The sequence below is a fragment of the Salvia hispanica genome, chromosome 2 (genome assembly GCF_029641045.1).
Source record: "Salvia hispanica isolate PSC_SH4W2 chromosome 2, Shi_PSC_v1, whole genome shotgun sequence".
NCBI lineage: Eukaryota > Viridiplantae > Streptophyta > Magnoliopsida > Lamiales > Lamiaceae > Salvia > Salvia hispanica.
The window spans coordinates 27,920,804-27,946,390 of record NC_142693.1 but is presented as its reverse complement, the minus strand read 5'-3'; the positions used below and the strand labels follow the sequence as shown (position 1 = coordinate 27,946,390).

The following is a 25,587-nucleotide window of genomic DNA, read 5'->3' as shown; positions in this document are numbered from 1 at the left end:
TGGAACAATTTATAATGCAAAACCTAGTTTATAGTTTGAACCTAATCCTGGTTATTTTATAGTTTGAATTTTTAAAAATTACTACAAATGTAACTTCATGCTTGGAAAAAATTGACAATGGAAATTTTATTTATTTTAAAGAACATATTATAGCATAATACTCCTCCATGTCACAAAAGGCATCCTATTTAGTTTATGCACCAACTTTGAGAAATATAAAGAAAAATGGGTTAAATTTTTTTTTTATCATTTTTGTAAGACGAAATTGGGCACTGTATTTAAGAAAAAAAATTCCTTTTGGGCTTAAAAGATATGGTTAGGAAATTGGAATTTAATTTCCTTTTGGGCTTAGAAGATATGGTTAGGAAATTGGAATTTAATTTAGGCTGAATTCCTTACAGTGATGGGCTTTCGCGAAATTGGAAATATTAAAAATATAAACGAGCCCAATTTGTACTTTAATTATATGACCTTGAGAAAATATTTGGTAAAAGAAATACCGACATACTGAAGTCGAGAGACAATCTTTTGAAAGAGAGATTCAAGAAAATACATAATAATTAGTAATAAACTCAACGAAGAGAAAATAAAATAGGATTGATTATTTAAAAGTCATATGGCTGTTAAAAGTTTACATAGGAATAGAAAACACAACTCAAACAAAAGTTCTTATAACAACATATAAAACACAATGTTCTCTTTTTGGCTTAGCATCAAGTTCCCCTGCGTGTTGGTGCTGGTGAAGCTTTGTTGCGTGTCTTCTTTGTCTTATATTTATAACCAACTCCAAAAAAGAATTCCAATAACCATGTTGGCCTTCCACTCCTTATAATCATGTATCCAAATCCAATCCCAACTACTGAATCCACTTCCATATCCCATCACCACACTTAGCCAACCAAATCCATCTATGAACTCATATTCATCATCACCCTCTTCTGCTACAGACTGCATCAATTGCCCATCATCATCTTTGCATTTTCTTGTCAACGGAAGTTCACACAATCCCAAGTTTCCCGTATATGAATCATTCCCAAATGTGGAGAACTAATTGGATCGCGGTATTTGCCCAACAAGATTGTTTATTAAAAGGTTTAATTTCACAAGAAATGTTAACCTTGTCAATTCACTTGGAATTTCTCCATCCAGTTTGTTTATTGACAAGTCCAACGATTCGAGTTCACTCAACTTTCAAAGAGATGAAGGTATATGTCCTGTGAGGCTATTGTGTGACAAGTTCAAGTATTTGAGAATCTTAAGATTTCCTACGGAAGGTGGAATACTCCCAGAGAATCTACTGGAGGACAGATAAATTGTTGTAAAGGTTTCAATAGTCTCTTAATTAACTGATCCCGACCTTTCAAGTTGAGCCTCATCTCCACGTTACTTAGAAACACATCATATTCAATTTTTACTGGCTCAATCATAGCCATGAAATTCTTGATTATGTTTGAGGTAGAGAGCTTAGAAATTCATTAAGGGATACATCAAAAACTTCCAATCTAGGAAATGGAAACTTGGTTCGTGAAGGAAACGACATTCTACCACCAAACTTGTTAGACCTCAACATTAGCACTCGAAGCTCGCGTAGGCCTTCCATCCAAAAGGGAAATTCTTCTTGTATTCTATTATTTCCAATGTTGAGACCCATTAGACTTTGGTAATTGATTAAGGATTTAGGTAATCGTCTGTGTAATTTGTTATCACCCAAAGTGATGGAAATAAGATTGCACTTCTTACAAAAGGTAGATGGAATGAGGCCACTAAATTGATTTTGGTTTAGACGAAAGATGGTCAAAGATCCACTGAAGTTCTCAAAGCATTTTGGCAGTCTTCCTTCCATAGTATTATTCGAGAGAAGAAGATAAGCAAGGAATGACAAGTTGCAGATGGAGGATAGAATTGGACCTTCAAAGAATTTATTTGAAGATATTAACATTTTTTTGAAAGATAAAAGAAGGATATAAATCAAATTTATTTATATTGAAAAATACAATATGGCGGTTATATGCATTAGTATTACTCCCCCCGTCCACGATTAAGAGTCTCATTTTTAAATGGCGCGGATTTTAAGAAATGTTAAGAAAAGTAGGTGGAAGAAAGTTAGTGGAATAGGGGTCCCACTTGTATATATTAGTTTTAAATGATATGTGAGTGGAATGAGTTAGTAGAATGTGAGGTCTCTTTACCATTTATGGTAATTATGAACCGGGAATCTTATTTGTGGACGGACCAAAATGAAAAAACGGGACTCTTATTCGTGGACGGAGGGAGTAACATTTTACCGTAGAGGGACCACATAAAATCAAAATATCAGTTGTCAAGATGACCAATATTTCATGAAATAACTCCCATAAATCCTAATGTTTAAATAAAGTTAGCATAATTTTCAGATATAATAGTGTTGGTGAAAATATAACTATTCATCCTAATGTATGAACTTTTCAATGTCCGTGTTCAAACATATCTAGATTATTCATGTTAATATCCAGAGTAATGAAATTCAGGTCCAATCTGCCTAGCTTGCATATAGGTAAACATTATAACAAAAACAATTATAAAAATGATATAATATGCTATGTATTCTGAGAGTTATAAAAATGTCCAACAAGATTATTTAAATGTCAAGTTGCAAAGGAGAATGAGAGTTCACCATTTAATATGTTGGAAGAGAAATCTAAGGAGACTATATTTGAAAGATTTCCGATAGCAGATGGAATTGTACCTTCAAACAATTTATTTGAAATATAAGAAGGATATAAATCAAATTTCTTTACATCTAAAATTGTACGTACATTATCATGTAGTGAACTAAACTAGTACTCTATTTGTCGTATAAAATTGACTAGTTTTAACATTTTGGCTCGTCCCCCTAATTAGACTAAATCTAAATATGAAAAGTTTTAACCAATTTTACACACCACTTATCCACCACAATCCACTAATATTACTTCCACTACCTTTTCCCTCTCTCTTTCGTACTTTTTTTTATCTCTCTGTTACTTTACCAATTTCACATTAAAACCAATGTCATATAAGTTTATCTTTTTTTTTTGAGATGAATGGAGATAAAAGAACCATTTAATTTATTGGGACATATATAACCATAACTCAACGGGTTGCGTTAGTGTGCTAACTAATTTACACTAATAACTAATAACTTTCAATTTTGTGTATTAAAATTATCAACACAAAGACATAATTATATCAATACAACATGTAAATTTAAATATCAACACAAAGACATAAGTTGATCAATACAAGAATATTGATAAATTTATATTATTTTTAACATACAAAATTGATATTAGTTATTAGTTATTACTATAAATTAGTTAGTATTTGATCACATGCAATAACTCTTAAGCATATATTCTTGATTGTGGATGTTACAAGTTTTAGATATTTATATAAGAGCAAAGGTTAGTTTTGGTCCAAAACATATGGCCAAAATACGAATTTGGTCCAAAACCTTTACTTTTTGAAAAACAAGTCCATAACAAATGAAAATGTCGATGAAGTAGTCCTTTTTTTACAGTTCCATAAAAAAACTAAAGGTCAGCGCTAATTGCACAGTGGTATGATCATTAGATTTTTTACGGAACCGTAAAAAAAGACCACTCCGACAAGGATTTCATTTGTTATGGACATGTTTTTCAAAAAGTGAATATTTTGAATATAATTCATATTTTGGTCATATGTTCAATACCAAAATTAACCTTTACTTTTTATATAATGTCACATCACACTAGTATGACATCTTGCACGCGAGTAGCTATTGAATTTGGTATTTAGCCAACAAGATTACTCAAGAGCTCACCGTTTAATTTGTCGGAATATAGATTTAAGATCTTCAGATCTGTAAGATTCCAAATTGTGGGTGGTATTGGACCTTCAAATAAATTATTTAAAAGATAAATAAGAATATTATCAAAATTCTTTACTATTAAAGAAGTAGATGCATAGCATTTTAATAGCACATTTATGAGTAACGCATTGCATTGTTTTCAAAAAGTAGTATTTAATTCAAACTGATCGTTGCAAACTGTCAATGAAAAGAATAAGAAATTCACAAGGATATGCTAAGTTGCAAATTAATACTCCCTCTCCCATAATAGATGTCACACCCTCCTTTTTAGTTTATCTCACATTAATATAAATATACTATTTCCTCTCTCCATCTAAAACACAAAACATCTCTTAAAATCTTGTGCCATTTTTCAACTATGCCATCTATTATGGGACGGTTGAAGTATATTTCATGCGAAACCATTGTTACCAAGGAATATAAGCATTGTTTTCCAAGTTCCAATTCAATCGGTATTTGACTTGAGGTATTTCACCTGAAAAGTTATTGGTTGAAAGGTCCAACCCCAACAAATTTTGTAGGCTTCTCATGTCTGGTGGGATGCTGCCTGAAAATGAGATATTAGAGAGAAACAGATACTTGATGTTTGTGAGCAAGCCTATTTCAGATGGAAGTTCCCCACTGAATTCATTGTCTTGAATTTGAAGTGAGATTAGTTTTCTCCAATTCGTGATGAAATGGGTCAATATTTCACCAGTCAGGTTATTATCAGATAGTATCAAGTCAGATAAATTGCCCAGATTTGACAAGGATGGAGGCAATGGCCCCGAGAGTGAATTCTGGGATAAAGCTAAGAAGGTCAGCTTGTTACACAGGCCGAGCTCTCGGGGAATGGAGGAATTGAATCTGTTCATACGAAGTTCTAGAGTTAGGAGATTCGTGAGTAGGCCTATATAAGGAGGCATTTCTCCTATAAATGAATTATTGATCAATTCTATAATTTGCAGGCTTGGAATAAGGCTTACTGAATCAAGAATGTTGCCAGAGAAGAGGTTGTAGGCAAGGCGAAGTTCCTTCAACTCGGAGAGGTTAGTGATATTTGGTGACAGAGGGCCTTGAAAACTATTGCTGGTGAGGTTAAGATATTCAAGTTTGACCAAATTGGTGAACAATGATTCAGGAATTTGGCCTGTGAAGTTGTTTTCAGAAACATCAATAAAAGTAAGGTTGAGACAGGTGGTTATGAAGTGTGGTAATTCCGAGGTGAGTTCATTGAAACCAAGATTAAGGTGAGTGAGGAAAGGAAAAGTGGAAAATCGAGACCAGTCAGAAGTTTCAAAGTAATTAGCGCCCAAATCCTAGAAGCGCACCTTCCTCAGATTGCCAATCTGATATGGGATTTCTCCAACCATATAGTTGTAGGAGAAGCTCAGGTATCGAAGCTCTGTCAAGCGGCCGATCTCTGGTGGAATGGCGCCAGAAAGATTGGTGGAGAGGTCCTAGAAAGTGAGCCTTGTGAGGTTGCCAAGAGCAGCTGGTACGGAACCATTGAGAGCATTCCCACTGAGGTTGAAAGTGGTTAGATTCAGCAATGAAGTGAAATGGAACAGATCCAATGTCCCTGCAAGCTCTGCAATGGGGAGATCAATACCGGAGACAGATCCCTGTCGTTGCAGTGAATGCCAATCCATCTGCAGTGGTTGCTGATGTTGTTGTGGGACCAAGACTCGAGAGAAGCAGAAGATGATAGGCTGGATGTCCATCTCATCAAAGCCTCTGCTTCACTTGTGGCTGCTCTTGAAGAACACAGACATAGACACAGGGTTAGGAGAGAAAGATATGTAGTTTTCATGGCTGTGTTTTTGTCTATCTACTCTGCTTCATTCGCCTATTTATATGCAAACTAGGAGATGTCCTTTTACTCAAAATTAAAATAATATATTCCAACACTAAAAAACAACTTCAATGTGAAAAACATAATTGTGAAACACGGCAAAGTTTTGCATATGGGAAAACATCGAAATAGATTTAATAGGAAACATAATTGTGTACAAGACTATATTGTGCATAACATTTCTTTTGTTTTTTTTTTTTCTACGGAATAGTCAAGCTTGATTATTGGTGATGTGACTATAAGTTGTTTACACACAGAGTCATTTTTTGGATTTGTTCCTATATTACATTTATATTAAGACCACGTAAGGTCTAATATTACAAATACTTTATCAAAACCATTCCTATATTGCATTTACACGGTGGTCTCACAATTCATTCTACTTTCACTCTCATCACTTTCTTGAATTGCAAATACTCTCAAAAATCATCAAATTCCACAGTTCATACCAAATTCTCAAGCAAAAGAGATAGTGAATTTTTCGGCAGTTCATTTTCAATTTTTCATACAATCGGAATGGTTTTGGTGGTGAAGGAAGGGAGTACTTTTTTGTTGGACTTTTTTTTCTTGACTTTTTGAGTTAGGCCTCTTTTTTATATCAATTTGGGCCACTCTTTTTGGGCTCACTAATTAAATTGGAGGAATAAGGTGGGCTGGGATTTAATTAGTTGGGCTGGAAATAAAAATTCTTGGGCCAGTTTAATTAAATTTTTGGGCTGTTTTCAGTTAAGTAATTGTGGGGCCTATAATTAATTTAATCACTAGATTTGAAAGATTCCGGAATTGGATTTTCAAACAATTTATTTAAAAGATAAACAAGAATATAAATCAAATTTTTTTACATCTAAAAGTGCACATGCACAGCATTTTACCAAAATCCGTTTATGGCCATGCATTAATTAGGCTATAAGCTATATAATAAATTATACTCCCTCCGTCCCCGAATATTTGACACGGTTTGCCATTTCGGTCCGTCCCCGAATACTTGACACAGTTCATTTTTTTCATTTTTGGTAGTGGACCTCATATTCCACTAACTCATTCCTACTCACATTTATTATAAAACTAATACTTTAAAAGTAGGACCCACATCCCACCAACTTTTTCAACACACTTTCCATTACATTTCTTAAAACCCGTACCGGGTCAAACCGTTTCAAGTATTCGGGGACGGAGGGAGTACCACTTTAAAGAATTATTCCGTAGCCATAGTTGAATAAGACTTGTCATATTCCCGACTTCTTTTGGGATTAATCCGCTGAAATTGTTAGAGCTCAAATTGACCTCCAATTTATCAAAACTACAAATATTTTTGGGAATAGTACCTGTAGAATTAATTACAATTGGCAAGTGTAATGATCATAACATTATTAAGTAAACAATATGATTATATAGATTAAAATAATACACAATGCAAATGTATAATGCGTACATGGATTCCATAAGTGAAGGCAATGTACTTAATTACCTTTTTCGATAATGAAGGACATTAGTTGATAATCAAGAATAAGCTGAAAATTATACTATAAATTCTGAGATTATTGATATAAGATCCAACCTCTTAGATTGTTGTCATCAAGGTGTAATTCCTTAAGGCCTGTGATGTTCCTTTTTGACTTGTCGGTTCAAGTCATTAATTGTTTTGGGCATTTAAAAATATTTGGTTAAGAAAATACTCCCAGTGGGAAAACTATTTATTTTGGGCCAAATTACCTGCTAATATTTTGGGGATTTTGGAAAATTAGATTGTTCATGGAAAATATAAATGACCCCAAGTTTGTATTCTAAATATCAGGCCATAACATTTGCTCCACGACTCGATCTAACGGAATATCTTGATATTTGCATAAATTTAGAAATGTATAAGGAAATAGTAAACACAACTTTATTAAACACACAAATAGAAGAAAAAGTTAGAAAGAAAATCGACACAACTCAAGAAAGAGTTCCAAATTAAACACAAGAAAAGCACCCAAGTTTCTCTTTGATTTTCGCTCAAGTTCCCCTGCGAGTTTGCGTCTCTTCTTTGTCTTATATTTATATCCAACGCCCAAAAAGAATTCCACTAACGATGTTGGCCTTCCACTTCTTATAATCATGTAACCAATCCCAATCCCAACTACAAATCCACATCCATATCCCATTACAACACTTCGCCAACCTAATCCATCTATGAATTCATATTCATCATCTTCTTCCTCTGCAGGCTGCATTGATTTCCCATCATCATCTTTGCATTTTCTTGTCAACGGAAGTCCACACAATCCCAAGTTTCCCATATATGAATCATTCTCAAATGTGGAGAACTGATTAGATCGAGGTATTTTCCCAACAAGATTGTTCATTGAAACGTTCAATCTCGAAAGAAATGTCAACCCCGTCAATACACTTGGAATTTCCCCTTCCAATTTGTTTGTTGACAAGTCTAACGATTCGAGTTCACTCATGTTACCAAGAGATGAAGGTATATGTCCTTGTGGGACAAGTTCAAGTATTTGAGAATCTTAAGTTTCTCTGTGGAAGTTGGAATAATTCCAGAGAATCTATTGGATGACAGATCTATTGACGTAAAGGTTTTCAATAGTCTATTCAATAATTGATCCTGACCTTTCAAGGTAAGCTTCATCTCCAGATTTGCTAGAAAGCTGTCATAATCTATTCCTATTGCCTCTGTCATTGCTTTGAAATTCTTGAAATATGTTTGAGGCAGAGAGCCCACAAGTTCATTATTGGATACATCTAAAACTTGCAACATAGGAAATAGAATCTTGTTTGATGAAGGACGTGACATGTTACCACCAAACTTGTTAGACCTCAACACTAGAACTCGAAGCTCGGGAAGACCTTCCATCCAAAATGGAAATTCATCTTGTATTCTATTATTTCCAATGTCAAGCCCCTTTAGATATTGGCAGTTGTTTAAGGATCTAGGTAATCGTCCTTCCAATTTGTTGGTTCCCAAATTGATGGACACGAGCCGACAATCATTGCTAAATGTTGATGGAAGTAGACCGCTAAACTTATTCGCGTTTAAATGAAAGATCTTCATATGTTGGCTAAAGTTTCCAAAGCATTGAGGAATTGTTCCTTCCAAAGTATTGTTTGAGACAATAAGTATCTCAAACCATGAAGTCAAGTTGCAGATGGAGGATGGGAACTCACCCTCAAATTTGTTGGAAGAGAGCAATAATTCCACCAAACTTGATTGATTTCCAATGGTGGATGGTATTGGACCTTTAAACAATTTATTCGAATTATAAACATGGATATAATTTAAATTTCTTTCATCTAAAAATGCACATACATAACATATTAGCATCATGGAATAATTTACTGATTATAAGCATATGTCTGTATTTTGCATGGACAATTGTATATATTCATAGTAGTAAGATTTTAACTTATCCTCTATATTTTACTTATCAAGTTTCTAACCAGTCATTTATGAAAAACTTAGAAATCTTACCGCTTAAAACATTATTGTCACGGTATAAATCTAGCAGTATAAAAATTCCTAAAACACATTCTTCCACACATACAGCATTGAATTTTTTCATTGACGATTGAAGCAAAATGAGAAATTGAGATAGCAGGGAATAACCTCGAGGGATTTCGCACTTGCTCTAAGATCACGGATTCTGTAAACACCGGCGAGTAAAGCTGAATTAGACGACGGAAATATGGAATTCCGATGGCCGTAGGGTTGGAGATTAGGGGTTGTATGTAATTATTGTCGGTTGATTTAATACATAAATATTTTACAAGAAAGACCTTATAATATTCCTATAAAATATCCAATTAAATATACAAAAACGTATGTGTATACTATTTTTTAAAAACTAACTGAAGGAATGAATGCAAGCTGTTCGATCTATTGCTTCGGTGAATTCCTTGGATCTGAATAGCAGTAGCTTGTGTGTGGTTTAGTTACCGAACCGAAGCTAATCCTACGCAGCTATTGAACAAATCACATCAGCTGCCGTTTTGATCAAAATCTATCCCTCACTCTTCTTGCACATCACGTGTTTGATGGTTTGTTGAATCGAAGCCGTTTGATGCTAAATTCTGTTTCTGTTCGTTTGTGTGTGTTGTCAATGGATTGATACGACGAGCTTCTCGTCAAAACGCGCAAATCCCAACAGCTGCGCTTTTCTCAATTGTTTGTGTTGTTTCAAACTCACAAATCTCACACTCTTGAAGAAGCAGATGGCCGAATGAAAGAACTGTTGAGATAAATCCACCTCAATGTGGACGTTCCATAAGCCAACAATTGTTGACTAAGCTTGTGAAGATTTGCATTTATTGCAAATAGTGTTTGAAAATGGGTTTTCAACATTTGCAGTAAGATTGCTGCAAACCTCCCCTATTTCTTCTAATATTGCGGCCATAGAGGGTGGCTATAGGAGTGGAAAAACGCTGCTCAATTTCTCTATAAATAGAGCTCACTTCCATCGGTGAAGTAGAGTGCAAGAGTTGCAGATTATAGCAACTAGTGAGAGAGGGAGCAAGAGAGAGTTTCGGTGAGTGCATTTTGAGAGAAGAAAAAGTGAGGAAAAATTTCCTATCTCCCTTGAAATTGTAGCTCACTCCTCTTGTGTGTATTCCAAGTTATTCAACTTGAGATTTGTGTTTCCCCTATAGAGTGTAGGGAGAATTTTGTAAGCCCACTATATACATAGTGGAAGATTTAGACTTCGGTCTCGTGGTTTTTCCCGATTTGGGTTTTCCACGTAAAATTCTCGTCTCACGTTTTTATTCTGCACCAAATTTGTTTTCTTGGTTTGGTCCCATTATTTAATCCAGCAAGAGGGAAAAGAATTATCCTGTTTCCGCTGCGCAAGTATCAATTTATTTTTGATACTCTTTGATAATTATCACCACTTTTCCCAACAAGTGGTATCAGAGCCATCGTGGTTCTGAGGCGGATTAAAAATGGAGGAATCGTCTTCGCTTGGTGGCATGTTCAAATTGAGCGGATCGAATTACTCAATTTGGAAGCCAAGCATGTTGGATCTTCTCTACTGTAAGGATCTCTATTTGCCCTTACATGGAGATGATGCCAAACCAAAGGATATGAGTAATGATGAGTGGATCATCATGCACAGAAAAACTGTTGGTTACATCCGGTGCTTCATCGAACACAGTATCTTTCATCATTTCGCCAATGAGGAAAAGGCTGATGTTCTTTGGAAGATAATGGAAGCTATGTTCGAGAGGAAAAATGCCTTGAACAAAGCATCCATCATCAGAAAAATCGTTCGATTGCGATATGTGGAGAGTGCCAACATGACGGAGCATCTCAATGCATATCAGGGTCTTATCAACCAATCCATCAACATGAAGATTTCTCTTGATGATGAAGTGATAGCCTTATTGCTACTCAGTTCGTTGCCGGATAGTTGGGACACTCTTGTGGTGTCGATCAGCAACTCGGCTCCAGGGGGAGCGCTGACCTTGCAGATGGTCAAAGATTGTCTTCTTAATGAAGAATCCAGAAGAAGGGAGCAAGATCATTGTTCTGATACAAAGGCGATGGTTGCTGAACATAGTGATCGAGGGAGAAGTAAAAATAGAAACTCTCAAAGCACGAGAGACAAATCCAGGGGGAAGTCTAAACACAAAAAGGACTTCAAATGCCATTATTGCGGTGGTCCAAACCACTACGAGAGAGACTGCAGAAAGAAGAAAAGAGATCAAACACGGGGAAATAATGAAAATGCTGAGAAGGACACAGCGGCAGTTGCAACTGATGGCGATGTCGTCGTAGTTTGCGATGATGCCTGTGTGAGTTCGTCATGCCAACAAACGGACTGGATCGTTGTTTCGGGTGCATCATATCACATCACCCCATACCGTGATATGTATGCATCCAACACCGGTGGCAGCTTTGGCAAAGTCAGAATGGCCAACCACGGCGTGACAGAAGTTGCTGGTATAGGAGACATTCATCTGCTCACTGACACGGGATGTAAGCTCATTCTGAGAGATGTTCGACATGTTCCTGATATCAGACTCAACATTATTTCCACCGGCAAGCTCGACGACGATGGTTACATCAACCATTTCGGCGAAGGAAAATGGAAGCTGATAAAGGGCTCCCTCATTGCAGCAAAAGGTAGAAAGCAAAATTCGCTCTACTTGATGCATGCAACGTTGTCCAATGGAGAGGTGAATGCAGTCGTCAAAAATTCCTCCATTGAGATATGGCATAAGAGGCTTGGACATCTGAGCCAGAAAGGTCTGGAGATCTTGGCTAGAAGAAGCCTCATCCCTGAGGTAAAAGGAATGCATTTGAAAACCTGTGTTGATTGTTTGGCCGGAAAACAACACAGAGTCGCATTCAAGAGCTTCTCTCCCTCAAGAAGAGCTCAACCTCTTGATCTGGTGCACACAGATTTGTGCTACATGAAAGACAGAACTCTTGGTGGCGCATTGTATTTCGTCACTTTCATTGACGATTTTTCGAGAAAAGTCTGGTATTTTGCTTTGAAAACCAAAGACCAAACCTTGGAGGTATTTAAGCATTTTCAAGCAAAAGTCGAGCGGCAGACGGGAAGGAAACTGAAGTGTGTTCGTGCAGACAATGGCGGCGAGTACCAAGGCCCATTTGAGCTGCACTGCAAGAACCATGGTATCAAGCTTGAGAAAAGTGTCCCAAAGACTCCTCAACACAACGGAGTGGCAGAGAGGATGAACAGAACGATTTGTGAGAGAATCAAATGCATGCTGTCGCATTCCAAACTGCCCAAATCCTTTTGGGGTGAAGCTATGAGGACTCCAGTTGACTTGATCAACCTTTCTCCATCAACTCCTCTGGGCGGTGACGTACCAGACCGAGTTTGGTCCGGAAAAGACGTGTCTTACAAACACTTGAGAGTGTTTGGCTGCAGGGCGTTCGTGCACATTCCAAAAGATGAGAGATCCAAGCTTGATGACAAAACCAAACCATGTATCTTCTTGGGATACGCCCATGAAGAGTTTGGTTATAGATTATGGGACCCGGTTAGCAGGAAGGTCATCAGAAGCAGGGATGTCGTATTCCTTGAAGATCAAGTTCCTGATGATGCGAAAGAAAAGCCTGAATCTAATTCAGAAGTTCCTTTCAACTTAGATCCAGTTCCTTCGCTGGCGGTTCAAGATTACGGAGGAGATATCCAACCGGAGCAAGGCGATCCGGTTGATGATGGAGCAGGTGACGAGGAGATTCCACCTGCACAAAATGAAGTCCCTCCGGTCAGAAGGTCAGTCAGAGAGAGACAACCTTCTACCAGATATAGCCCACATGAGTATGTAATGGTCACTGATGGAGGAGAGCCACAGAGTTTTGCTGAAGCCATGGCGCATGACCAAAAGGAAAAGTGTTTAGAGGCCATGAAGGAGGAGATGAGCTCCTTACTCCAAAATCACACCTATGACTTGGTGAAGTTGCCAGCCAGCAAGAGACCACTGAAAAATAAGTGGGTCTACAGATTGAAGGCTGAGGAGCACAGCTCACAACCAAGGTACAAGGCCAGACTGGTTGTGAAAGGTTTCAGCCAACGAAAGGGTGTTGATTTTGATGATATTTTCTCACCAGTGGTGAAGATGTCTTCAATCAGAGTCGGGCTCGCGATTGCTGCCAGCTCAGACCTGGAGATCGAGCAACTTGATGTGAAGACGGCGTTTCTGCATGGAGATTTGGATAAAGAAATCTACATGGTCCAACCTGAAGGGTTCCAAGTCAAAGGGAAAGAGAACCTTGTATGCAGGTTGAGAAAGAGCTTGTACGGCCTAAAACAAGCTCCTAGACTATGGTACATGAAGTTTGAGTCCTTCATGACGACCCATGGCTACAGCAGGACCACCTCAGATCACTGTGTTTTCTTCAAGAAGTTCGCAGGAGGTGACTTTATCATACTGTTAGTCTACGTTGACGACATGATGATTGTAGGCCATGATGCCAGCAAAATTGTTGAGCTGAAGAAAGAGCTTAGCGAGTCTTTTGCGATGAAAGACTTGGGCGCGGCTAAGCAGATCCTTGGAATGAAGATCTCCAGGGATAGAAAGAGCAAGAAGCTCTGGTTATCTCAAGAACAATACATTGAGAAAGTTCTTGAAAGATTCAGTATGAGCAAGTCGAAGCCGGTCACCACTCCACTTGCGGGTCATATGAAGCTCAAATCTGCGCAATGCCCGACAAATGAGACAGAAAAGGAAGAGCTGCGGAAGGTGCCATATGCTTCTGCGGTGGGCAGCCTAAATATGCTATGATATGCACTAGACCAGACATAGCTCACGCAGTTGGTGTGGTTAGTAGATTTCTCTCTAACCCGGGAAAAGAGCATTGGACCGCAGTGAAATGGATATTTCGGTACCTACGAGGTACTTCTAGACTTTGTCTGAAGTTTGGCGACAACTATATCCTACTAGATGGATATACGGATGCAGACATGGCTGGTGACATAGATTCTAGGAAGTCCACGTCTGGATTCCTGATGAGACTTGCAAGGGGAGCTATCTCGTGGCAATCGAAACTTCAAAAATGCGTGGCATTATCCACAACGGAGGCAGAGTACATAGCTATGACGGAAGCTTGTAAAGACCTGTTGTGGTTAAAGGAGTTTCTGCAAGAGTTGGGCTTGAAGCAAGAGAAGTATGTGCTTTACTGCGACAGTCAAAGCGCAATTCACTTGAGTAAGAATTCGAGTTTTCACTCAAGAACGAAGCATATTGATGTGAGGTATCACTGGATACGAGAAGCACTTGACGGAAAGCTTTTGCAGCTGGCGAAGGTGCACACCGATGAGAACGGTGCCGATATGCTTACCAAGTCCTTACCCCGAGATAAGCTTGAGATCTGTAGGCAAGAAGCGGGTCTAGTTGAATCCCCACATGAGGTGGAGGGGAAGAATTGTTGAGATAAATCCACCTCAATGTGGACGTTCCATAAGCCAACAATTGTTGACTAAGCTTGTGAAGATTTGCATTTATTGCAAATAGTGTTTGAAAATGGGTTTTCAACATTTGCAGTAAGATTGCTGCAAACCTCCCCTATTTCTTCTAATATTGCGGCCATAGAGGGTGGCTATAGGAGTGGAAAAACGCTGCTCAATTGCTCTATAAATAGAGCTCACTTCCATCGGTGAAGTAGAGTGCAAGAGTTGCAGATTATAGCAACTAGTGAGAGAGGGAGCAAGAGAGAGTTTCGGTGTATGCATTTTGAGAGAAGAAAAAGTGAGGAAAAATTTCCTATCTCCCTTGAAATTGTAGCTCACTCCTCTTGTGTGTATTCCAAGTTATTCAACTTGAGATTTGTGTTTCCCCTATAGAGTGTAGGGAGAATTTTGTAAGCCTACTATATACATAGTGGAAGATTTAGACTTCGGTCTCGTGGTTTTTCCCGATTTGGGTTTTCCACGTAAAATTCTCGTCTCATGTTTTTATTCTGCACCAAATTTGTTTTCTTGGTTTGGTCCCATTATTTAATCCAGCAAGAGGGAAAAGAATTATCCTGGTTCCGCTGCGCAAGCATCAATTTATTTTTGATACTCTTTGATAATTATCACCTCTTTTCCCAACAAGAACTTGAATATCCAATCGATGACAATGACCCAATTTTTTATACAGATAAAAAATTAGTAGCTATCCACTAAACACGATCTGCATAAGCCGCTAAACTCCTACCACATTAACTACACCACTAATAACATTCCTAAAAAATAACAACTAATTTGACTTAAGAAAGATAATGGAAAATCTAGTTTGTTCTCTTCGATGAATTTAATCTATTTTTTCTCGGATATATTTCTGAAATATATTCCTCCGTCCCCAAAGAATATGCACTTTGGGTTCGCCACAGATTTTAATGTAAAATTGATAAAGTAAGAGAGAGAAAAAGTAATTAAAGTATTGTTAGTGGAGAATATGTCTCTCTCATTAGAGAGAAAAGACTTTCCAAATTTAGAAAGTGTATATTGTAGGGATCAGATTAGTCTAGATTCACTAATTACCGAGACCTCTTTGTTCTTGTACAAGAGAGCTCAGCCAAACTCTCACCCACGCGGCTGATTTACACAAGTAATACAAACTAAGATTACTATGAATCTAGTTCTAACTATTACAAGGTCTTGAAGCTATCAATCCAGCTCCACTCGTACTCACTTGCACCTGCACACTCAAGAACCAAGTTAGTAACACTAAGAAAGATCTTCTCGGATCTGAACACTAGTACACAACTAGGAACAGAGAAGAAAAAACAAGAGATCAAAGAAACTTGGCTCAGAACCCGCCACAACAACACTGATCTATTCTTCCAGAACTAGATCCAAGGGAGCACCAATGGATTGGATAGAGTTAACCCTCAGACCACCAAAACCTCCACTAATGAAACCCCTCACACCAGATCCAGATCCACCGAACAACCTCTACACACTCGGCCTTCAAGTTCTCACAAACCCTAATTCCACTCCAGTAACAAGCAATCGATGAGATTGCTTCACACCAGCACTCACAAAAGATCTATCACACAAAGAACCATGGAAGATCACCAAGAGATGGCCGGAAGAACATCGGAGAAGAAGGAAGAGAAGAGAGAGAAGCTCTGAGTTGAAAAGAGTAGAGAGAGAGAGATGATCAAAGAATGAGAACGGCTGACCACACCCATTCTCACTTAACACATACAACCTTTCATCCAACGGCTTGGAAGCCATCATCCAAGTAGAGGGGCACGTGGCAGCATCTGATGTGAGGAGCTAAGTTATTGGGCTCAGCCCAATTAATAACATCCGGGCTTAACAAATAACACAGCCCAAATAAAAGTCCATCCAAAATTTCCAACATACTCCACCTTGGACTTTTATTCTGGGAAACCAATCAAGTAATGTGGGCTAAGGCATAATCATCACAGCCTACAAGGCAGATCCCTCAGCACCAAAGGACAAGGTCCACTTGCATTTTGGGAACTACCGGCTGACACCCATTAGTCTAAAGGTCTTCATGCCTCCAGCCACCTACCACCCTTACCACAACAGATAAGGTGGCTGAGGTCTTTCCCATGGGACATGCAAGCTATCCTAGATCAAAGTGCAAAAACTTAATGTAGAAAAGAAGTTTCTCCAAGGGTAAGGGTTTAGTTCCCATGTCAGCGGGTTTTTATCAGTATGCACCATAATATAATGAAACCTTACATCTATATGCTTTGTTCTATCATGAAAAACAGGTTTTTTACATAACTGAATAGCAGATTGAGAACCAGAGAACAACACAGGAGAGGATTTCACAAACTTGAGTTCATAAAGTACTCCCTTTAACCATACAGCCTCTTTCATTACCTCAGTGATGGCAATATACTCTTACTCAGTGGTGGACAAGGCCACAATGTGCTGCAGTTGTGATTTCCAACTTATGCAAGACCTACACACTGAAAATACATAGGAGGTTGTTGACTTCCTCTTATCTCTGTCATTAGCATAATTGGAATCCACAAAACCAGTTAGTAAGACACCATCATCACATTTAGAATAACATAAACCATACTTAGCAGTTTGCGTCAAGTATCTAAGAAGCCATTTCAGAGCTTTCCAATTAACAGGACCTGGATTAGACATGTATCTACTAAGACATGACACATCATAGGCAATATCAGGCCCAGTGCTAACCATCAAGTACATAATAGATCCAATAACATTAGCATAGGGAATTCTCTTCATAGCATCAATTTCAGATTGAGACTTAGGGCACAAATCTTTACTCAACATAAAATGAGCAGCTAAAGGCACAGAAGCAAGAGAAGCAGGCTTAGCATTAAACATGTTAAACTTTTTCAGAATTTTGTACACATATGGTTCTTGATGCAACACAAGGGTGGATATACTTCTATCTCTACAGATATTAATCCCTAAGATTTTCTGAGCATCACCTAGATCTTTCATGTCAAAATTCTCACTCAAAGCAGCTTGCATACCCTTAATGGTTTTCAAACAAAGACCCATTATAAGCATATCATCAACATATAAAAGCAAAAACACAGGCACAGTATCAAGGTTCTTCACATACAAGCATGCATCAAAAGTACTTCTGACAAAACCTAACTTTTGCATACATGTATTAAACTTGATGTTCCACTGCCTAGGGGATTGTTTCAAACCATAAAGGGCCTTTTTCAACAAGCACACATGATTGGGAAACTTGGGATCAACAAAGCCCTCAGGTTGTTTCATGTAAATGGGCTTATCAAGATCACCATGTAAGAAAGCAGTTTTAACATCCATCTGCTTCAATTCCCAATTAAAATGAGCACACAAAGCCAACATCATTCTAACAGTTGTGAATTTAACAACAGGGGCAAAGATTTCTGTGTAGTCCACCCCCTCTTGTTGAGTAAAGCCTTTTGCCACTAATCTGGCCTTGTACCCAAGGCCCTCTATCTCATTTTTCAGTTTATAGAGCCACCTGCAATCAACCACAGATGCACCAAGAGGCAAAGGTACAAGAATCCAAGTAAAATTAATTTTTAGAGAGTGCATCTCCTCCATCATGGCTTTATGCCACTGACTCCAGAATTTAGACTTAGTAGCCTGCTTATAGGTTTGAGGCTCATCACCATCAGATTCATAAACATTGAAAGCCAAATTTATTAGAGCAACTAAACCAACAAAGCCATCATATGTAGAGGGTTTACTGTCATTGACCCTTCTAGTTCTATCTCTGGATAACACATAATCCTGCAAGTTAGTATTATCAATAGCATTTTGAATGCCACTAGGGCTATTTATCACATTCTGAACAGGAGTAGGAGGAGAGTTTCTAACAGGACTATCATGCAAATTGGGCACATTGTCAGCAACATTTTGGGCAGGATTATTATGCAACACATTTGGAGTTCCTTCATCAGGTGTCTCATTAGGAGTATATACTGGATAACTGTTCCAAAACTGCTGCTCCACCTCACTTGGAGCACCACTAGGATGCTCCACTCCAGTGAGTGTTTCTGTGGACTCCACCTCAGTGAGAGGTTCATTGTCCACATCTATAGGATCTGGGCTCAATGTCAGTCTTAAGCAGGGGAATTCATCTTCATTGAAGACAACATCCCTACTTATTATGACCTTGAACCCAGGTTCATCCCTTAGCCAGACTCTATACCCTTTGACACGCTGAGGATAACCTAGAAAAACACCTTTCCTAGATCTAGGCTCAAGTTTATCAGACTTATTATGCACAAAAACAGTACAGCCAAAAACCCTTAGGTGAGAAAAAACAAGAAGCTTGCCATAGAACACATACTCAGGACACTGACCAACCAGAGGCACAGAAGGAGACCTATTTACCAAATAAGTAGCAGTTAACAAAGCCTCACCCCAAAATTTTTTTGACAATCCAGACTTAGAAAGCATGCATCTCACTTTTTCAAGTAAAGTCCTGTTCATTCTTTCAGCAACCCCATTTTGCTGTGGGGTATAAGGCACAGTTCTATGTCTTTTGATTCCAAAGTTATCACATAAATCATCCATCTGATTATTACAAAACTCCAGGCCATTATCAGTTCTAATAGCCTTAATCTTCTTACCAGTTTGAGTTTCAATCAAGGTTTTCCAAGTTTTAAGTTTTTCAAAAACATCAGACTTGTGTCTCATCAAAAAACACCAAACTTTTCTTGAGAAATCATCAATCACAGACAAGAAGTAAACACATCCAGAGTGAGAGGACACAGAAGCTGGACCCCAAACATCCATATGCAAATATTCCAAGATACATTTACTCACATTAGCAGGAGCAGGGGTACTAGGAAAGGAAACTCTATGGCACACAAGAATCACAGAAAGGCAACTCACTTTGAACATCATTATCAGAAAGAATGGCATGCTTTTTCAGGATACTCAAACCTTTTGCACTCATATGACCTAGCCTATTATGCCATAACATGGTTCTGTCAGTTTTAACTACATTGGCATAAGCTTTTTCACATGCAAGAGGCACAACATTACAAACATACAAGCCACATTTTTTCTTAGCTTTGAAAAGACACATAGAACCTCTGCAAATTTTCATACAGCCTTCTCCCCACTTCCCCCTCATACCCTCATTTTCAAGAGCAGTATAGCACAGATCAGGAACATATCTGACATCCTTTAAGCTGAGCACATAACCATTTTCAAACTTCAAACACAGTGCCAATACCAAGAATTTCACATTTCTTGTCATCAGCCATTGACACAAAAGTCTTAGTTACAGGTTTCAGCTCAGAAAACACTTCCTTAAAAGGACTCACATGATAAGTACATCCAGAATCACATAGCCAATCATTTGAAGTGAATGGACATGCAGGAGAGGCATTCACAAATTGCAGGTCATGCACCATGAACACAGAATCATTGACATTGTCATAAGTAGCAACATTAACAAGGGCTTCAACCTGGGGATTGTTGTTAGGAAACTTATTCTTTTTAGGTTTAGTGCACTCTCTTATATAGTGCCCAACATCACCACAGTTGAAACACTTCCTATAGGTTTTAGGATCCTTGCTTCTAGACCTAGACCTAAACTTTTTCCTAGAGTTAGAGTAATTACCAGAACCACCACTGGGCTCATTGCCCCCTCTAGATTTAGATCTTCCTCTAACATTCAACACCTTATTATAAGTATTCTTATCAGCAGCCCTTTCCCTAAGCTCAAGTTCTTTGGATTTCAGGGAGCTAATGATTAGGTCTAGAGGAGTAGAGTCTCTACCATACTTAATGGCAGCCTTAACATCACTATAGGAATCAGGTATGACATTCATCAGGGCTATGCTTGTGTATTCATCTATTGTTTTATCACCTGACCTCTTAATGTCCTGAACTAACTTCTGAAACCTATCCACATTTGTCATCAATATCTTTAGCAAGATCAAGCTTAAATTTGAACAGTTTTTCAAGCAAATACATTCTGGAAGACATAGAGGTTTCAGTATACAGAGTATCAAGTAATTTCCACATTTCAACAGCAGATTCCTCATGATCAACTTTTCCTATCACAAAATCAGATAGATTTAACACAATGGTAGCCCTTGCCAGATCATTCATCTCATCAATTTTATCCTGAGCAATATCCTCAGGTAAAGTACCATCAACAACTTTAAACACTTTTTGTTGAATCAAAACACATTTCATTTTCTGTTTCCAAATAGCAAATTCATTTTTACCATTATAAGGAACCAAACCAACAGGTTGAGCCATTTTAGCAAGAAAAAAACAGCAAGAACACAAGAAGCAAGACAGAAACACACAGACATACACCAGCAACACAGGAACTGACCAAGAGCTTTCACACAACAGAAAGGGACTCAAATCCTTGACTGTCACGACCAAGACTGGCCAAGGCTATCCCAGCTCGCAATCACTCACTACTGGAGGGCGCAGGGGGTCACTTGGGCAGTACAAGATGCTTGGTGGTCAAGTGACTTGAGATCACAGATCACAGAGCACAAGAACCGGCGGAAGCAACACAGAGAAAAGAAAGCACAGAAGTCCTAAGTCCTTGCTAGAGACTGTGTCAACATGAATGCGTCACATTTTCCCATACCATGATATTCCCTCCGTTCCTTGTTAATAGAGACACTTTTTCGGCATAGAGTTTAAGAATAGTGTGTTAAGTGGATGGTGAATAAAGTAAGAGAGAATAAAGTTAAAGAGAATGCTACTTTTTTTCCAAAAATAGAAACTCAATTACCTTGGAACTTCGCAAGATAGAAAAATGATTCAATTAATTTGGAACGGAGGGAGTAACTATTATCATATGTCATCCATCAGATCAGTCGGGTATGTTGATGTTAACTCGGTATTAATGAAAATTAAAATTTATTAGTTATAACTAAATCATTATCTTGTCTCAAGTGGCCATATTCCTATGTTTATTAAGCTTGCACAATGTTTTTTGTATATTCTTGCAGGTCCTATACCAAAAGAGCTAGGTCGCCTTGTTAATTTATGGGAGCTGCAGTTGCAAGACAATATTCTAATAAATGGATACATACCAAAGGAAATTGGGAACATGACATCTCTTTCCTACTTAAGGCTTGCCAATAATACATTAACCGGTATGATATTTTCTCTTTCATTGTTATATGCTCCAAAAGAGTTATACAAAGTCCTCTCTCCGTTGCAATAGTAGTCCTCTTTAGTTATGACATGAGTTTTAAGAAATGAAAAGAAAAGTAGGTTGATTAAGTTTGTAGAATATGAGTCTCACTTATATATATATATATATTAGTTTTATAATAAAATGTGAGTGAAATAAGTTGGTGGAATGCGGAGCCTACTTACCATTTATGGTAAAAGTGAAATAAGACTCTTATTGTGGGATGAACTGAAATGACAAAATAAGACTCTTATTGTGGGCAGAAGAAGTAATACATTGTGTACATGTTTTACTGAACCCTAAACATACATATATTAGTGTCACAACTTCATATTTTAAGTAGCATGATTTCATGTCTCTTTATGTATTATTGGATACAAAGTTGTACTGTATTTATTAACTCATTGATGTTATGATTGCCTTTTTGAAAATTTGTACGAGTAGGTACTATTCCAAAAGAAATTGGAAACCTGAAACACCTCATTGAGTTATGGCTTCACGACAATAATTTAAATGGTATCAATACCCTCTCTCTCTCTCATATGTCAATATGTCATTCTTGATCCTTGTTCCAAATCAATTTTCAGGTCCAATACCTTCCGCCATTGGGAATATGTCAGAGCTAGATTATTTAGTACTCCCTCATAACAAACTAAGAGAGATTCCATCATCCATCTGCGACTTGAGGTTACTGACACTCCTCCATTTAGCAGACAATCATTTGGAAGGACAGATTCCAAAGTGCTTGGGAAACTTCAATAGTTCATTGTTGGCTCTTAATTTGGGTGGAAACGAAATCACAGCCCTTCAATCAACATTTGTAAAAGGTTGCAGTCTTCAGGCCCTTATTCTGTATGGCAATAAGTTGGAAGGAATAACACAGTCCCTAATCAACTGCCAACGCTTGGAGAGCATTGATTTTGGTGATAATGAAATACGAGGTGCATTTCCCTTCTGGATGGAAGCATTCCCTCAACTTCGCGTCCTCATCTTGAGGTCTAACAAGTTGAATGGTACTATGTTGGAGGATTCAAAAACCGAGCATCCGTTTCCAAAGTTGCAAGTCTTGGATATATCAAGAAATGCATTTGTTGGCTCTTTACCTGATAGATATTTCAAGAATTTTGATGGTATGATAGATGCCAAGGATAATCTCACACACGTTGAGAAGGATAGGGTCCAAACATATTTAGACTTAGGTGTCACTTTGAAGGGTTTGGGTCAGGAAATGAAAAGATTGTTAGATACGTTTACAATGATTGACTTATCTTCCAATAGATTTTCCGTGAATATTCCCGTTTCCATCGGCAATCTTAATTCTCTTAGATACTTAAATTTGTCTAGTAATACTCTCACGGGAGAGATTCCCGTGTCTCTTGGGAATTTAAGTATACTTGAGTCATTGGATTTGTCAAGGAACAGATTGAGTGGAAAAATTCCAAGTGATCTGACACGGTTGACATTTCTTGCGAAATTAAACCTATCAATGAATAATCTAGTGGGGCTGATACCACAATCTAAGCAGTTTTCTACGTTTCAGAATGATTCATACATAGGAAACTCGGGATTGTGTGGAGATCCGTTGGCAAAGCAGTGTGAAACAATTGATGTAACACCAGTGTTTCCTCCAGAAGACGATGATGATGAGTCAGGATTTATTGATGGATTTGGTTGGCGAAGTGTGGTTATGGGATATGGATGTGGATTTGCAGTTGGAATTGGAATTGGTTACATGATTATAAGAAGCGGAAGGCCAAGATGGTTAGTGGAATTCTTTTTTGGCGTTGGATATAATAATAGTAAGATGAAGAGAAGAAATAGAGCAAAAGCAACACCAAGGAGAAGGTGATTCAAGACAAATATTTTGCTTTTCTTGAGTTTCATTTGTAACACTAGCATGTTGTGTGTATGATATTTTGAATATAATGCATCTTAAACTATGCAATGTTGTCTTTCTAAGTTAGGCTACTTTTGTTTCTATTGTGTGATTAAGCAACCCTCTCATGCAATTTGCACAGATGCTAAAAAATCAAATATTTAAATGTTCAGAATGGTTAAATTCTAATTTTCTGTCTTAGACTTTGGACCAGAATATACCTCTGATATTTTGTTTCTCTTAAACAGAAGTATTTGTTCAGAACTTATGATGATTCAAATGTGTTGTGTGTTTCTATCAATACTAGCAACTTCTTTTAAACATTAATGAGGACTAATATTATTGCATCACAAACCCTGAATCTCATTCAATGCCTGTTTTCTTGCCCGTTTCACCTGTATTCCTAGAGCATTCTAAACAAACTCATTAAACTCACAAAAGTCATATAATTGGTCACAAACTATAGATTTGAATGAGTAAACTTCACATGACCGATTGAACCTATCAAAACATGAGTTTATTAGGGGTCCTCTCCTTGTCCCCTAGGATGAATACCACGATCACCATGTCTTCATCTCCGATACCAAATTGTTGGGTCTCAATGGCACACACCTGAACTCCACATTAGTATGATATTGTCCGCTTTGGGCAAATGCAAGCGCAACCACCGAACCCCAAGCCACACAGGCCAGCCCTGAACCAGGACTCTGATACCACTGTTGGGTCTCGGTAGCGCACACCCGAACTCCATATTAGTATGATATTGTCCGCTTTGGGCAAAGCCCTTACGGTTTTGCTCTTGGGTACTCCCCAAAAGGCCTCTTGCCACTCTTGTTCATTCTCCGATGTGGGATATGGTTTGCTCTACCACACAAATAATGCCTAGTGGCTCTCAATAATGACCGAACATGTGAAGAAAACGAAACCTAGATAAAGTTTCCAAATCTTCTTAAATAAAATATCAAAAAATTCATCATTCAAACGAACAATAAAGAACAACAAAAATCATACAAAGTAGAACAAATAGATAAATTCAATCTCATAAGAATTATATCCAAATTAAACTTCTAATTCTGATTGGAAGCAACTGCAAATAAATTCAATCCACATAAAACTCCACTCAAAACAAAATAACTAAAATAAAACCTAAAACTATAAAACAAGCAAAACGCACCTCTCTTACTTGAAGTCTTCATCGTACATCTTCTCGAACTCGCGTGGAAGCGCAAACACATCACACAAGGACGATGGCCTTCGCAAGTGAACTTCCCATCGAATAGGACGAGGTGATTCTCTGATAGCGATACACCCTTAATCTTGACCAAAAGCCTATCGAACTCGTTCTGATATTCCATCACCGTGTTGCGTTGTTGCAGCTTACAGAGTATCCCAAAGTTGGATCAAACCTCTCTTTCACCGCTTCCATGCAATCAGGGCACGATTTCAGCAAATTTTGCTTTTTTCAGATCCAGTGCAGGCTGCTCGAAGAGTAGTCCGACGAAGTGTAGACGATGCTCTTCCGACATTCCGTAATAGTCGAAATACATGTCAACCTTGAAAGTCAATCCCCCTGGGTCGTCTCCGTTGAATTTCGGGGGATCGTTTGCTTCTTTGGTGTCACACGCATCACTATTTGCGCTTTATGAACTTATCAAGGTGGATCCCACCGCAGATGAGGAGCCGGCAGAATCTTCCCCTGAGGTTCCCCCTGGACTTCCGCCGTGCATTCTTGCCATTCTCACCAAATTTGTCCCAGTTTTTCAGCTCCCCAGTGAGTTACCTCCAGCACAACAGTTTGATCTCAAGATCCACCTTCTTCCCAACGTCAAACTAGTGAATGTGCGACCGTACAAGTACCCTTATTTTCAGAAGAACGAGATTGAGAAACAGGTTAAGGAAATGTTGGATCAGGGT

The 25,587-nt window shown here is 38.1% G+C and overlaps 1 protein-coding gene and 2 pseudogenes across 1 annotated transcript; 1 reads left to right on the top strand and 2 right to left on the bottom strand.

Annotated features, from left to right (window-relative positions):
- Window positions 1-582: 582 nt before the first annotated feature.
- Window positions 583-5,660, bottom strand: LOC148932042 (uncharacterized; annotated as a pseudogene).
- A 1,955-nt stretch (window positions 5,661-7,615) lies between these two features.
- Window positions 7,616-10,154, bottom strand: LOC148932041 (receptor like protein 22-like; annotated as a pseudogene).
- A 12,601-nt stretch (window positions 10,155-22,755) lies between these two features.
- Window positions 22,756-23,646, top strand: LOC148932040 (receptor-like protein Cf-9 homolog). Its single transcript, XM_089064983.1, has one exon. The coding sequence runs from the start codon at window positions 22,756-22,758 to the stop codon at window positions 23,644-23,646; it is 891 nt and encodes a 296-aa protein (XP_088921109.1).
- Window positions 23,647-25,587: the final 1,941 nt, after the last annotated feature.